At 42.1% G+C, this 15,828-nt stretch overlaps 1 protein-coding gene across 1 annotated transcript; it reads left to right on the plus strand.

The window, feature by feature from the left end:
- Positions 1-9,086: 9,086 nt before the first annotated feature.
- On the plus strand, positions 9,087-15,441 carry MDFIC2 (MyoD family inhibitor domain containing 2). The gene is made up of 2 exons (XM_040358596.1): positions 9,087-9,379; positions 14,465-15,441. The coding sequence occupies exons 1-2, from the start codon at positions 9,283-9,285 to the stop codon at positions 14,722-14,724; spliced, it is 357 nt and encodes a 118-aa protein (XP_040214530.1). The 5' UTR covers positions 9,087-9,282; the 3' UTR covers positions 14,725-15,441.
- Positions 15,442-15,828: the final 387 nt, after the last annotated feature.

The following is a 15,828-nucleotide window of genomic DNA, read 5'->3' on the forward strand; positions in this document are numbered from 1 at the left end:
CCACAGCATGATGCTGCCTCCACCATGCTTCACTGTAGGGATGGTTTTGGCCAGATGATGAGCGGTGCTTGGTTTTCTCCAGACATGACGCTTGCCATTCAGGCCAAAGCGTTCAATCTCTGTTTCATCAGACCAGATAATGTGTTTCGCACGGTCTGAGTCCTTCAGGTGGGCAAACTCCAGGTGGGCTGTCATGTGCCTGACATGTGTGTATGACATGACATACAGGCCTGATTGATGGAGTGCTGCAGAGATGGTTACTCTTCTGGAAGGTTCTCCTCTCTCCACAGAAAAACACTGGAGCTCTGTCAGAGTGACCATCTGGTTTCTTGGTCACCTTCCTGAGTAAGGTCCTTCTCCCCTAATTTCTCAGTTTGGCCTGGGCGGCCTACTCTAGGAAAAGTCCTGGTGGTTCAAAACTTCTTGCATTTACAGATGATTTTTGTACCCTTCCCCAGATCTGTGCTTCCATACAATCCTGTCTCGGAGGTCTACAGGACAATTCCTTGGACTTCATGGCTTGGTTTGTGCTCTGACATGCACTGTTAACTGAGGGACCTTAAATAGACAGTAAAAATAAAAAGGAGAATTTGGGGATTATGAGTGAGGCAATTGACAGACAGCTAAGTAAAGTATAAAAAGCTTAACATATTTATTGTTTATTGTACAGTGCCACCTATCAGTGCCTTTTCTGGTGCATTCTGACACTGAATTGATTTTTTTTGCCAGAGGGAACCTACCAGCCCCCACCAGAGAGAGTCATGTGTTCTGAGCATTCAGAGAGCTGAGAGACTGAGCCACAGAGCATGACTGTGTCTTGGGACCAGATCTGGAAAGACCTGATGCCATGTGTGCCTACCGCTAGGGAGGAACTGATCGTGAGGACTGGAACTCTTACCATCCATAGTTGCAATAGTGACTGCTCTTCACTTAGCAGCCCATTACCCTTCTATTACAAACTCTGAAATGTAAAGCTGTGTGCGTCACCTTACAGAAGGGCCCCAATGTTAGCCAGCTTAACATTTCATATGCCAGATATCACTATAGTGTGCACACCAATACGTCTATTTCCCAAAGACGACCTCTGAATATGATGCTGAGCACGTGCACTCAACTTTTTTGGTCGATAATGGCAAGGCCTGTTCTGAGTAGAACCTGTCCTGGTGAACAGCTGTATGGTCTTGGTCACCATGCTGCAGCTCAGTTTCAGAGTCTTGACAATCTTCTTATAGCCTAGCCCTAGGCCATCTTGAAGTAGAGCAACAATAATTTTTTAGATCCTCAGAGAGTTCTTTGCCATGAGGTGCCATAACACCAAATTTACCACACCTGCTCCCCATTCACACCTGAGACATTGTAACACTAATGAGTGACATGACACTGGGGAGGGAACATAGCTAATTGGGCCCAATTTGGACATTTTCACTTAGTGGTGTACTCACTTTTGTTGCCAGCGGTTTAGATATTAACCACTTCAATACTGGGCACTTTCACCCCCTTCCTTTCCAGACCAATTTTCAGCTTTCAGCACTCTCACACTTTCAATGACAATTGCACGGTCATGCTACGTTGTATCCAAATATTTTTTTTTATCATTATGTTCCCACAAATAGAGCTTTCTTTTAGTGGTATTTATTCACGACTTCATTTTTTTTGGTGATATAAGCGGAAAAAGGGTGGAAATATGGAAGAAAACAATATTTTCTTCTTTCTAGTTTAAAATAAATCCAATAAAATCAAATGTTGTCGTAAATTTAAGCCAAAATGTATTTTGCTACATGTCTTTGGTTAAAAAAAGTCCCGTTAAGTGTATAATAATGGTTTTGTGTGATCACGGACAGATCTACGCAGGTGATAACGGACATATGATCATTGGGATATGTGATTTTACTGTTACATATGTTGGGGACAGGTGTTTTTACTGTGTGGGGACATGTGTTTTGGGGGCACTATTTTGGGGACTTTGTGTGTTTACACTGTGTGGGGACATGTGTGGGGACACTGGGCTGGTGATCAGTGTGTAAAAAGCTGTAAAAAAACAGCTCATACACACTGTTCACCGGCCGGCTGCATAGATCCGCTCTCCTCTCCTCACTGACAACTTCTGTGTGAGGAGAGGAGAGCCGATCGCCTAGCAACCGGCTCTCTGTTTACATCACATGATGGCTGTAATTGGACACAGCTGTCATTTGATCAGGAGGGCCAATCACAGAGCCCCCTGCCGATCGGTATCGCGTGCGTGCGATCCTTGTCCTTCTGAGTGTTGTTCCTGAATGTCCACTCAGAAGGAGGAAGCACCCACCCGGCCGTATATGTGCAGTGGTCAGGTGGGAAATGGTTAATGGCTGTGTGTTGAGTTATTTTGAAGGGACAGCAAACTGACACTGTTATGCAAGCTGTATACTCCATACTTTACATTGTAGCAAAGTGTAATTTCTTCAGTGTTGTTACAAAAGAAATGCCACGTACACACGACCGTTTTTCATGACGAGAAAAATTAATTTTTTTTTACTTAGTCATTAAAAACGATCGTGTGTAGGCACCAGAGCATTTTTCTTGACGTGAAAAATGGGCATTAAACATTTAGGGCCAAATCCACAGCCCCGCAGCGCAACGTAACTTAAGTGATTTAAGTTACACTGCCGCAAATTTCCTAAGTTAGGTATCGATCCACAACACACTTACCTGGAAATTTGCGGCGGTGTAACTCAAATCCGTCCGGCGCAAGGCGTGCCGAATCTAATGGGGCGAGTCCCATTTAAATTAGGCGCGCTCCCGCGCCGGACGTACTGCGCATGCTTCGTCGGGTAACTTACCCGACGTGCATTGCGCTAACTGACGTCGCCCCGACGTCATTTGCTTAGACGGTAAGGTAAATGGCATCCAGCGCCATTCACGGACGTCTTACGCAAACGACGTAGAGTTTGAATTTTTGACGCGGGAACGACGGCCATACTTAATAGGGCTTAGTCAAATAGGACTCAGCCCTATTTTTACACGGCGTAACTCGACGTAAACAACGTAGCATTAGAGCGACGGGCCCGTCGGAGCGTTCGTGGATCGCCGTAAGTGTTCATTTGCATATTCTAGGCCGGCCGCAATGGCCTCGCCACCGCCTAGAATTGCATCCTTAAGATCCGACAGAGTAATTCAATTACACATGTCAGATCTTCTGTCTATCTCTTGGAAACTGATTCTGTGGATCAGTTCCAAAGATAGAAACAGGGATACGACGGCGTATCAGTAGATACGCCGGCGTATCCCTTTTGTGGATTACCCCCTTAGAACATGCTCTAATTCTTCACGTTTTTTTCACGTCGTGAAAAACAGTCGTGTGTGGGCTTTAACGACAGGGGGGAAAAAAATGTGTATGCTCAGAAGCAAGTTATGAGACGGGAGCGCTCGTTCTGGTAAAACTAGCATTTGTAATGGAGATAGCACATTCATCACGCTGTAACAGACTGAAAAGCACGAAGACTGAAAAGCGCGAATTGTCTCTCACCAAACTTTTACTAACACAAAATCAGCAAAAGCAACCCCAAGGGTGGCGCCATCCGAATGGAACTTCCCCCTTATAGTGCTGTTGTATGTGTTGTACGTCACCGCGCTTTGCTCGAGAATTTTTTTTTTCACGGTTGTGTGTAGGCAAGGCAGGCTTGACAAGAATCACGTTGAAAAAAACGTCGTTTTTGTCCATGACATTAAAAACGGCCGCGTGTACGCGGCAATGGAATAAAATATTTACAAAAATATGAGGGGTGTACTCACTTTTATTGAGATACTGCATATAACGTGTATACATATAATTTTTATTTTGTTCTTTATAAAAAGAAAGAAACACAAGGATTTCTTTTTGGCTTGGTCTCAAACAGCCTTTTGTTCATCATGATTCTCTACAACCATATTTTTGCATTTTACCCATTGACTTAAACTAAGTATTAGCGTGTTCATCACAAATGTATATATTTATATGCACATATAATTATCGGCGGATTAAAATTCTTCTGAAACAGAATAGCATCTTATAAATTATGTACATTTTTAATGTTTCCATCTTGTGTACATTAAGAAATGCATTTTTTTCATTACAGGACATAACAGCTTACCATTGATTTTCAAGTATTTGAGTCAATTTAAATTCTTAGGAAAGCTATAATTTGCACATATCGTTGTAAGGCGGAAGCTCATTTTGCATGGCGTTTTATCAGAGGTCACGAAGCGATATCACTTTGCGGAGGAAAAAAACATTTTTGTTCCGCGTCTAACTAGACCTTTGAACTTGCATGTCAGAAAACGGAATCATGCAATTTTCCGAAGGTAGATGGACACTCGCTGTATGTGTGGTGTTTTAATCTCTTTTTATTTACTTGAAGGCGTTTGTAATTGGGGGTTGCTTATCCTACATAAGATAGCAATAATCTTGAGTGCCCTTGGGCACATCTCCTTATGCTTAGTTTATGTAATATATTATCAGTCATACACACTTCATTTCAATGACAAATGTGGAATTGTCCAGTTTGAGAAAAAAAAAAAAAAGATGGAATCATTAATGAAAGAGACAGCTTGTTGCAGACAGAACCAAGGGCCAGATTCACAGTGGAGATACGACGGAGTAACTCAGATACTCCGTTGTATCTCTCAGAGTATCTATGCGACTGATTCATAGAACCAGTTACGCATAGATATCCCTAAGATCCGACAGGTGTAATTGTTTTACACTCTTGGATCTTAGGATGCAGTACCGCGGCCGCCGCTGGGGGGAGTTTGCGCCGTAAACCAGCGTTGGGTATGCAAATTAGGAGTTACGACGATCCACGACGGTTTTTCGCGTTCGCTACGTCGCCGCTAGTCTAGTTTCCCGTCGCAAAGTTAGTCGTCGTTTTGGGTGCCCTAACTTTAGTCAGCAAACTTATTGCTGTCTAAAGTATGGCCGTCGTTCCCGCGTCGAAATGTAAAATTTCACGTCGTTTGCGTAACACGTCCGGGAATACGGAAGTACGCTACGCGCGCCGCCGTTCGGAAAAATGACGTCACTTCACGCAAAGCACGGCGGGAGTTACGAAACGGAGCATGCGCAGTAGGTCCGGCGCGGGAGCGCGCCTAATTTAAATTGTACCCTCCCATTCGATTTGGACCGCCTTGCGCCGGACGTATTTACGATACACTGCCGCAAGTTTCCAGGTAAGTGCTTTGTGGATCGGGCACTAAAACTGAAAACTTGCGGCGGTGTTTAACGTAAACGGGTTACGTTACACGGCCGCAATTGTACGAGAATCTGGCCCCAAGTATGTGCTCATATTTCTGCTCGTCTTACAAAAAATAGGTATATTTCAATGTGTGATTTAAAGCATCTATTTTCATATTTGAGTATACGCTATTTTGTGTTTGTGACGGATCTCGGATACCCCAGGTGGGCACCTCCGCCAGACCTGTGTCTCCAGTCCTCCAAACGCACCTGCAGCCTGGAGATTCGCCATAGCCAGCCCTTAACCCCTCAATCACGAGATAATCCACACAGGTGTTGAGGGTTAAACATGCAGAGCATAAACTGTTTATTAAATACAAAACATACACTTTTACACACAGTTAGAGACACTCCCTTTAGGCTTGTCATAGAGGGAAGGGGGTAGGGGACAAGGAACAACCAATGGTAACTGAACACTTGTACATTGAAACAGAAACTACAGATAAACATCAATAGGTAGATTCAGGTAGATAGGATTAAACTTGCGGCGGCGTAGCTTAGCGTGTTTAGGCTACGCCGCCGTAAGTTAGCTAGGCAAGTACATGATTCTCAATGTACTTGCCTGCTAATATACGGCGGCGTAGCCTAAAGCGGGCGGGCGTAAGGGCGCCAAATTCAAATGTCTTGGAGGGGGCGTGTTTTATGGTAATGAGGCTTGACCTCACGTTTTTTACGTTTTTTCTTAATGCGCATGCGCCGGACGCCTACATTTCCCAGGGTGCATTGCGGCTAAGTACGCTGCACGGGCCAATTGATTTCGATGTGGACGTAAACGACGTAAATCCCGATTCGCGGACGACTTATGCAAACGACGTAAAAAAATCGAATCTCGCGGCGGGAACGGCGGTCATACTTTAACATTGTTATTCCACCTAATAGATGGAATAACTTTAGGCCTGCTAATGCCTAACGGAAACAGCGTAAAACTACTGCGCCGGCCGGGCGTATGTTCGTGAATCGGCGTATCAACTCATTTACATATTCTACGCCGACCGCAATGGATGCGCCACCTAGCGGCCATCCAAAATATTGCAATCTAAGATAGGACAGCGCAAGCCGTCGTATCTTAGATATGTTTAAGCGTATCTCTGTTTGAGCATATGCTTAAACATAGGTCGGCGTAGATTCCGAGTTAGGTCGGCTTATCTACTGATAAGCCAGCCTAACTCTTTCTGAATCTACCTATTAGATATGTTTAATCGTATCTCTGTTTGAGCATACGCTTAAACATAAGTCGGCGTAGATTCTGAGTTAGGTCGGCTTATCTACTGATAAGCCGGCCTAACTCTACCTGAATCTACCTAAAAGGGATTATGGTAAGCAGGCAGCCTCTCAATACACATCGCCTACGGAGAGAGGCCTCCAGTCCAGACCATTGTCTATGTGACATGAATCAACACAATTAGACACAGCAACAAGGGAGGGGGGGGGGGGGGAGAAGGGATGTAGAATTACATTACATTATCTCAATGCCAGCTTTAAAGCAGATGAACATCCTCACATATACCCAGTGAAGTGGCTAGCCTTAGGTCAGTGATGGTGAACCCTGGCAGCCCAGATGTTTTGGAACTACATTTCCCATGATGCTCAACTACACTGCAGAGTGCATGAGCATCATGGGAAATGCAGTTCCAGAACATCTGGGGTGCCAAGCTTTGCCATCAATTCCTTACCCAGAAATGAAACAAATCCTCCTGCATACGTTGTATACCTGTTTATCTGCAGCATTTCTTATGTAAAATATTCTAAAAACACACAGATCAAAGGATGTTTTCTCAGTTCTAGCAGCAGGGGACATGAATCTGAAGTCTCATAGTAAATATCTCAGAAAACATGCAGAGCTGAGGATATCAGTCACAGGCTGTGTGTGGGAGCTCTCCTCCCCTGTTACCTTTTTTTCTCCTATGCCCAGTACACACGATCGGTTCATCCGATGAAAACGGTCTGATGGATTTTTTCATCAGATATCCGATGAAGCTGACTTTTATCAGTCTTGCCTACACACCATCAGTTAAAAAAACGATCGTGTTCAACGCGGTGACGAAAAACACAACAACGTGCTGAGAAAAATGAAGTTCAATGCTTCCGAGCATGCGTTGACTTGATTCTGAGCATGCGTTGATTTTTAACCAATGGATTTCCCCACAGACGATCGTTTTTTTTAACCATCAGATCATTTTAAAACAGGTTCTAAGTTTTTTCACCGATGAGAAAAAAACTGATGGGGCCCACACACGATCGGTTCGTCTGATGAAAAAGGTCCATCAGACCGTTTTCATCAGAAGAACCGATCGTGTGTACGCGGCATTAGTGTTGGGAAAAGCTGTCAGAAGTGGCTGTAGCACATAACAGAGGGACAAAGCAGCAGACAGAAACCACACTTTTTTCTTTTGGATAGAGGCAAGTACACAGTATAGAAGGAAATGCTTTGTTCATGTTTCATGTCTGAGGTTTACAACCACTTTGGGGAAAATCTTGCAGACAGTATTCATGGAATTGGTTTTCTGGAAGAAGAAATATTTACATTTCTGCTTATTTTTAGACATGTGCACACTGAAATATTTTGTTTCGTAATTTCGTTTTCGTCCGAAAAATACATTTATTTAGTTACTCCCGAAATTCGTTTTTATTTATTTTGTTTTTCGTTAAAAAAATGCATTTGTCCGAAAATCCGAATCTGTCATTGAAGGCTTATGGTGTCTGTCGAATGTTCTAAGAAAAAAAAAAAAAAAAAGATTCGACAGAATCTTTAAAAAAAAAAAAAAAAAAATATTTCGACTCTTCGGCCCGGATTCACAGAGACTTACGCCAACGTATCAGTAGATACGCCGTCGTAAGTCCGAATGTGCGCCGTCGTATCTATGTGCTCATTCTTAAAATGAGATACGCCTGAATTTTGCCAAGATACGACCGACGTAAGTCTCCTACGCCGTTGTATCCTGGGTGCATATTTACGCTGGCCGCAAGGGGCGCTTCCGTTGATTTACGTGTCGAATATGTAAATGAGCTATATACACCGATTCACGAACGTACTTGCGCCCGCTGTAATCTACGTAGTTTACGTAAGGCGTTTTTCCGGCGTAAAGTTAAACCACCAAAAAGCTGGTCTAAGTCGTTTAGGGTATGGACGTCGGAAGTGCCGTTGGATTTTACGTTGTTTACGTAAGTCGTATGTGAATGGGGCTGGGCGTAAGTTAGGTTCACGTCGTACGCATTGAGCCGTCGTATCGTAGGGAGTATTTGCAACGTGATTCTGAGCATGCTCGCGCATGCGCCGTTCGTTCGGCCTTGCATTCACATGGGGTCACGATTCGTTATAATACTACACGCCCACTGCCTTGCTACTTTGAATTAGGCGGTCTTTCCGCCGGCCCATTTACGCTACGCCGACGTAACTTTGGGAGCAAGTGCTTTGTGAATACTGCTCTTGCCTCTCAATGTTACGTTGGCGTAGCGCATATGAGATGCGCTACGCCCGCTTAAACATACGCCGCTCTACGTGAATCTGGCTGTTCATGTCTCTCTATGTCAAATCTTCATGTCTCTCTGTCGAATCTTTTCTCTCTATGTCGAATCTTTTCTCTCTATGTCAAATCTTTTCTCTCTATGTAGAATAATATTGGACTAATAGAGTTAAGGTTAGGCACATTCGACCGCAACGAAAACGAAAATAAAGCATTTGTTTATGTCGGATCTTCGTTTTCTGTGCTTTCGTTATCGCTTGTTAAAACGATAACGAAAATACCTGAAATTCGGACGAAAACTAAAGCACATGTCTACTGATTTTACAAATGTAAGTGAACCATGCTTGACTGGCTCAAATAGATCGTAGCTGATTTGACTTCTCACAGCTTTTTGTTGCAGAAAAGAACCTTGCCAGCAGCAGCAGCGGCAGCGGCAGCGGCAGCAGCAGAGAAGACAAGACCAACGAAAAGTTATCTAAGAAGAGTAAAGATAAGCTCTCCCAGAAACACAAGCCACCACCAAGTCCAGACACGGGGGATGAATCTTTCCAGGAGACCAACCACGAGAAGAACATGCGCCTTGTCCCTTACCAATCCAAAGAAGAATGCAAACAAATCCTCTCTTATAAGGAAGCAAAACAGAATTCTGCACACCAGACTGAAAATGAAGGTATATTTGGATATGATTATAATTATGGGGGGAACAAAATACCTGAACTTAGTAGAACTAGGTTTCTAAGGCCTTTTGCTCACGGGAGTAGTGCATGTGTGATTCGCTTCATTACGTATTGAAATTCGGACCAAATTTTCATTATACATATGGAGATTTAAATAGCAACGAATTTCAATAGATCCAAAATAATTCATAACGAAACAACAAATACATTTTGTATTTGTTCGTTCCATTCTGACCTTTTGTTAATGTTTGAAGCTTCCAAAATAACATAACGACATAACGAATGGTCCAAATTTATTCAAATCCATTCAGTTTTTTGGTTGCATTTACATTTTTCTTTAAAGCGGGGGTTCACCCTAAAAAAAAATACTAACATTACATCCAGCTCACTACCGACATTGACAGTATGCAGATCTTTTTTTTTTTTGCTGTACATACCTCGTAAAGCTATTTTCTTAGCCGGCTTCCGGGTAGTGCCTTCCGCGGGAGTGGGCGTTCCTATGCAGCAGTTAGTGATTGACATGATGACAAACACCACCCCCCCGTCACATAAGGAGCATCACGAGTTGCCGAAAGAAGCCGAACGTCGGTGTGCAGGCGCCGTATAGCGCCGACTCGACGTTCGGCTTCTTTTGGCAACTCGTGACGCTCCTTATGCGACGGGGGGGGTATTGTTTGTCATCATGTCAATCACTAACTGCTGCATAGGAATGCCCACTCCCGTGGGATTCACTACCCGGAAGCCGGCTAAGAAAATAGCTTTACAAGGTATGTACAGCAAAAAAAAAACGGCATACTGACAATGTCGGTAGTGAGCTGGATGTAATGTTAGAAAATTGTTTTTAGGGTGAACCCCGCTTTAATATAAAAAATGCACTACATAGGAAATGGAAACATATTGCAATAAATACAGTAAGGTATAAAAGTGAAGTAAGATAACGATTCCTACTATAAATGCATTTTTCATGCAGTTTTCTTCTGAATTTTTTAACTGTAAAACTGATTAAAAACTGATCAGTGTGAGAGGGCCTCATGCACACTGGCCATTTCTACAGATGCTGTTTTGGGTGTCAGATGTTTTTATTTTTTTTAACTGCCTTTAAATGCTCCTGCATGTTATCCTATGTGTTCATGCACACATAGGCAGCAATTTTTGGCAGGAGAGTTTCGTGGTAGAAAAAAAACCCTTTTACAGCACGTTCTGGAGCAGCAGCGTTTTGGCAGAAAAAATGCTGACAGCTCCTAAATTCTCCTAAACTCTGCTAAAAGCTGGTGGAATAGCTGGTTGACTCCCCGCTGACAGCTGAATGTAAAAGAAAATTTGCCAGCAATAAAAAAAAACTGTTTAAAAAAACAGCTTGGGAGTCCCCCCCATCTGTACCAGGTCCTTCGGGTCTGGGATGGACTTTAGGATGAACCCAATGCCAAAATAAAAAAAAAATAGTGCCCCCACAAAATCTATACCAGACCCAATGCCAAAATTAAAATAAAAAATAGTGCCCCCCCAAAATCTATACCAGACCCTTACTATGAACCCTTGCAAGCCAGAACCGTGCCACATTCCCTCAACAAAGGTCCTGTTTTAAATAAAAAAAGGAAAAAAACAATATCTCCCAGTGTAGATTCATTGTTATACACTAATGTCGCATACACATGATCGGTCAAACCGATGAGAACGGTCTGATGGACCGTTTTTATCGGACCAAACCGATCGTGTGTGGGCCCCATCGGTTATTTATCCATAGGTTAAAAAAAATTAATCTTGTTTTAAATTTAACCGATGGATACCTAACCGATAGAAAAAAAATGATCGTTTGTGGGCACGTCCATCGGTAAAAAATCCACGCATGCTCAGAATCAAGTCGACGCATGCTTGGAAGCATTGAACTTCGTTTTTTCAGCACGTCGTTGTGTTTTACGTCACCGCGTTCTGACACGATCGTTTTTTTAACTGATGGTGTGTAGGCACGACTGACCATCAGACAGCTTCATGGTTAACCGATGAAAACGGTCCATCAGACCATTTTTCATCGGATGGACCGATCGTGTGTACAGGGCATAAGAACGCCAGCTACCAACCATTTCCTAATCACAATACAAATTAATTTTACCAAATCCAAAATAATTTTTTTAATGAAACGAAATAACAAATTTGAAAACTTTGAAAATGAATTTAAATTTAAATTCGAAAATGAATTTGATTTCAAATTTGAAAATGAATTTGATTTCAAATTTGAAAATGAATTTGATTTCAAATTTGAAAATGAATTTGATTTCAAATTCGAAAATGAATTTGATTTCAAATTTTAAAATTAATTTTATTTCAAATTTGAAAATTTATTTGATTTCAAATTTGAAAATTAATTTGATTTCAAATTCAAAACTGAATTTGAATTCAGAATAGAATTTGAATTTGAAATGGAAACATATTGCAATAAATACTGTAAGGTATAAAAGTGAAATAAGATGATGACAGGAATAGGAAAGAATAGCAGAAGAGAGTAGAGTAAAGTAAAGTAAAAAAAAAACTGATTAGAATAGAATGGAATAGAACAAATATAGTCAGCTTACAAAATTGGAATTGATTTGAAAGCAACGAATATACTAACCGAATTGAAATATTTGAAACAAATCGGAATATACAAAATGAATTCCGAAAACAAATTATTCTAACATAACGAAACACAATTATTAACTTAATGAACAAATCTGAAACTAAATACATTTTTCCATTGTGCGCTTCTTTAATAGCTAAGTATTTCTATGGACTGCATGTAAAGCTGTGGTCTTTCAAAGCTGCTGCATATTTGCTAGCATTTGCTGTGCATTTTAAAACAGGCAGAGGGAACTAATAGTGAGGCTTTTTTCGCATACTTTGTGGTAAACTTACTTTTGTAAATTGCAAAATGCAAAGAGGCCTAATTGTCATGATAAATTATTTAGGTGCTGCTGCACGTTTAAAACACGAAAAGCGGCCCACATATGCAAACTTCATAGAATTGTGCAGCATACATTAAGATGGTTCTCGGTGCCTGATGGGGATTTAAAAGCATCTTTACAGTTTGCGTGCAAAGTTATGATTAAAACACTATGCATTGTTGGGGAGTCCCATCCCCAAAAAATTCTGTAGGATGCTGAGACTAGTTGAGATCACTTTTGTTCTCTCTGGGGAGCCTGCAGTGATACAGACTAATGAAGACCTGTTGGTCTAATTAAAGTGCAGAATACAGAAGTATTACTGAAATCACAAAACTTTACTATTTGTGTTTGTTAGTTCCTTTCCTTATAATGCAAGAGCAGCAAATATGAAAAGTAGCTAGGGTTCTATAAGAGTCCGTGCACCTTAATCATCCCGCTTGGAATTAAAAAAGCCGAAACAACACTTATTTCCTTTTCCGTAATCCCTGGGGTTGATTTACTAAAGGCAAATAGACTGAGCACTTTGCAAGTGCAGTTGAACTGTGCAAGAGCATTTGCTCCAGAGTCTAGAAAATTAGGTGAAACTTCACTTTGCAAAGAATTGCATTCAAGGAAAAGTATATACTTGAGTATAATCTGACCCGAATATAAGCCGAGGCACCTAATTTTACCACAAAAAAACGGAAAACGTATTGACTCGAGTATAAGCCTAGGGTGTCCATCAGCATGCCTCACTGTGTCCATGCCTCACTGTGTCCATGCCTCACTGTGTCCATGCCTCACTGTGTCCATGCCTCACTGTGTCCATGCCTCACTGTGCCCATGCCTCACTGTGCCCATGCCTCACTGTGTCCATGCCTCACTGTGCCTCACTGTGTCCATGCCTCACTGTGCCCATGCATCACTGTGTCCATGACTAGACTTACGTTTAACATGGGAGTATATAGAAGGGGTGCCCGGGTTTGAAAAATCGGTGCTCCCCGGCCGTAGGTCCCCCAGACAGCAAACTTTGCACACTTGTAGAGGAGAACTGGGGCTACATGTTTTGGGTCCAGGGGACCTACAGCCGGCCAGTACTGGGTCCCCAAATTTACTGGAGAAATTACAGTTTAACATGGGAGTCTATGGAAGGGGTGCCCAACTTTGAAAAATCGGTGCTCCCCAAACGTAGGTCCCCCGGACAAAAAACTTTGCACAATTGTACAGGAAGTGTGGGACTATATGTGTTTTAAGTTTGGTACCAGGTCCCCAAATTCCAGGAGATCAGGTACAAAAAGGTGACTCGAGTATAAGCCGAGGGGGGCATTTCCAGCACCAAAAAATGTGCTGAAAAACTTGGCTTATACTCGAGTATATACGGTAATTGTGCCAAATACCTTTGTTACAGTGCCAGTTGTATTTATTACAGTTTATTTATTTTCTTTCCAGCCTTAAGGAGAGATGTGGGGTCTTACTGACATAAAGAGGACCTGTCACGCACGATTCCTATTACAAGGGAGGTTTACATTCCTTGTAATAGGAATACAAGTGATTTTAAAAAATGAAAAAGAAAGTGTAAAAATAAATAAAAATAAACGTAAAATAAACAATAAAAAAAGTAAAGCTTGTGCTCGTGCACAGAAGCGAACGCATACATAATTCACGCCCACATATGTAAACGGTGTTCAAATCACACATGTGAGGTATCTCCGCGTGCATTAGAGCAAGAACAATTCTAGCCCAGGACATTCTCTGTAACTCTAAACTTGCAACCTGTAAAAAAAATGTAAGCGTCGCCTATGGAGATTTTCAAATACCAAGTACCAAAGTTTGGAGCCATTCCACAAGCGTGTACAATTTGAAAGCGTGACTATTTACTTGGGGGTAACATCATCTTTCATATTAAACAAAAAAAATTGGGCTAGCTTTACTGTTTACTAAAAAAGTTTAGGCTTTAGCTGTATTATACTTGCACACATGTATAGCAGTTATCAAAGGAATACTCTGTGGAATTTAATTCCTGATATGAAGATTGACCTTAGTCACACCAGAAAAGGCTCTGTAAATGAACCTTCCATTCAAACAACGAGGTGTAAAAGGGAGTTTATAGAGAAAATGGGTTAAAAATGTAGTCTTGTTTCAAAACCGATGTTACGTATAACTTGTTCTGTTCCCCTACAGGTGAATGTGCCACTCTTATCTTGGCCTGCCTATTCTGCCACTTCTGCGATTTCCTACTTATGTTACCAAGCATGTGTGAGAATATGGTGACCAGCTTATGCTGCCCGTCCCGTCGGTACTACCACACCTCTGATGAGGAGCAAGCTAACTCTGACTGCAACTGTAGCTGTGACTGTGACTGCGGCCTATTTGATGCTTGCCAGGAGTCAGGTGAATGCCTGGAATTCGCAATGGAAATCTCGGAAATTTGTTATCACTGAACTGAACTGACTATCTCTTATCACGCTGCTTCACTTTACCATCCCAACACATGTTTTTTTATCCATCAGGATTTTCAATGTCTACAATCTTTTGTTAACCAGTCTGATCTATGAGATATAATAGGAATAGTTTTCAACTATGCTCCCCACATCAGGACTGTCGAGAGCATAGAAGAGGAATGGCCATGTTAAAAAGAGATGTAATTTCACCTTGTATGCTCAGTTTGGTAGCAGAGTTTGTGTGGACCACAGGCAACTGTTATTATTGTCTTAAAGTACATCTAAAGCCCCATTTCTATTTTTTAATAGATACACAATGCAGTGCTACTACCTCCCCAGAATCCTCCATGGCTGAAGAACCCGTGTTAAGACACAGGTTGCTGAAACCTTGAAGACACTTGATTCCCCAAAAGCATCGGCAGAACACAGTAAATAGGCAGCAAAAGGGCAACTTGTTTCAGCCTGGAAGGCCTCAATCGTGACTTTTTCTTTTTAAGAATGGAGTAGTAAAGGGGTAGAACGACTGTCCAGTTTCTATTGTCTGGTTCCCAGTTAGGAAGATTTACTTTCTATATTTGTCTTTATAACTTTGTCACTAGAAATGAAAATGATGGAAAAACAGATATAAAGGACAAATCAATCCTTGAATAATGACACGTCTTCTCACTATTTGCTCTGTTGACAGGACAGCAAGTGAAGAAAAATCTAGACCTTAAAGGGGTGGTTCCCCTAAAAATAAAGTTTTGACATTGCATTTGCTATAATAATTACAGTTAGAATCGGCTGGTTTTATGTAAAAAATACCTCCGTACGTAGCGTTTGTATTATTCGTTCCCACCGCCACTTCCGGGTACGATGCTGGCGGTGGGCGTTCCTTATTGATGGACAGGCATCCGACCGACGCATCCATCGCGTAACGAGATGCCGAAAGAAGCCGAACGTCATTGCGCATGCGCCGTATAGAGCCGCACCGACGTTCGGCTTCTTTCGGCATCTCGTGACGCGATGGATGCGTCGGTCGGATGCCTGTCCATCAATAAGGAACGCCCACCACCAGCATCGTACCCGGAAGTGGCGGTGGGAACGAATAATACATACAAACGC

The sequence above is a fragment of the Rana temporaria genome, chromosome 7, assembly GCF_905171775.1.
Source record: "Rana temporaria chromosome 7, aRanTem1.1, whole genome shotgun sequence".
Classification (NCBI taxonomy): domain Eukaryota; kingdom Metazoa; phylum Chordata; class Amphibia; order Anura; family Ranidae; genus Rana; species Rana temporaria.

Excerpts from the sequence above, each read along its gene's own strand:
- MDFIC2 (XM_040358596.1), top strand. The coding sequence starts at position 9,283 with ATGCGCCTTGTCCCTTACCAATCCAAAGAAGAATGCAAACAAATCCTC. Across the intron at positions 9,380-14,464 it reads ACACCAGACTGAAAATGAAG|GTGAATGTGCCACTCTTATC; the intron begins GTATATTTGGAT and ends GTTCCCCTACAG.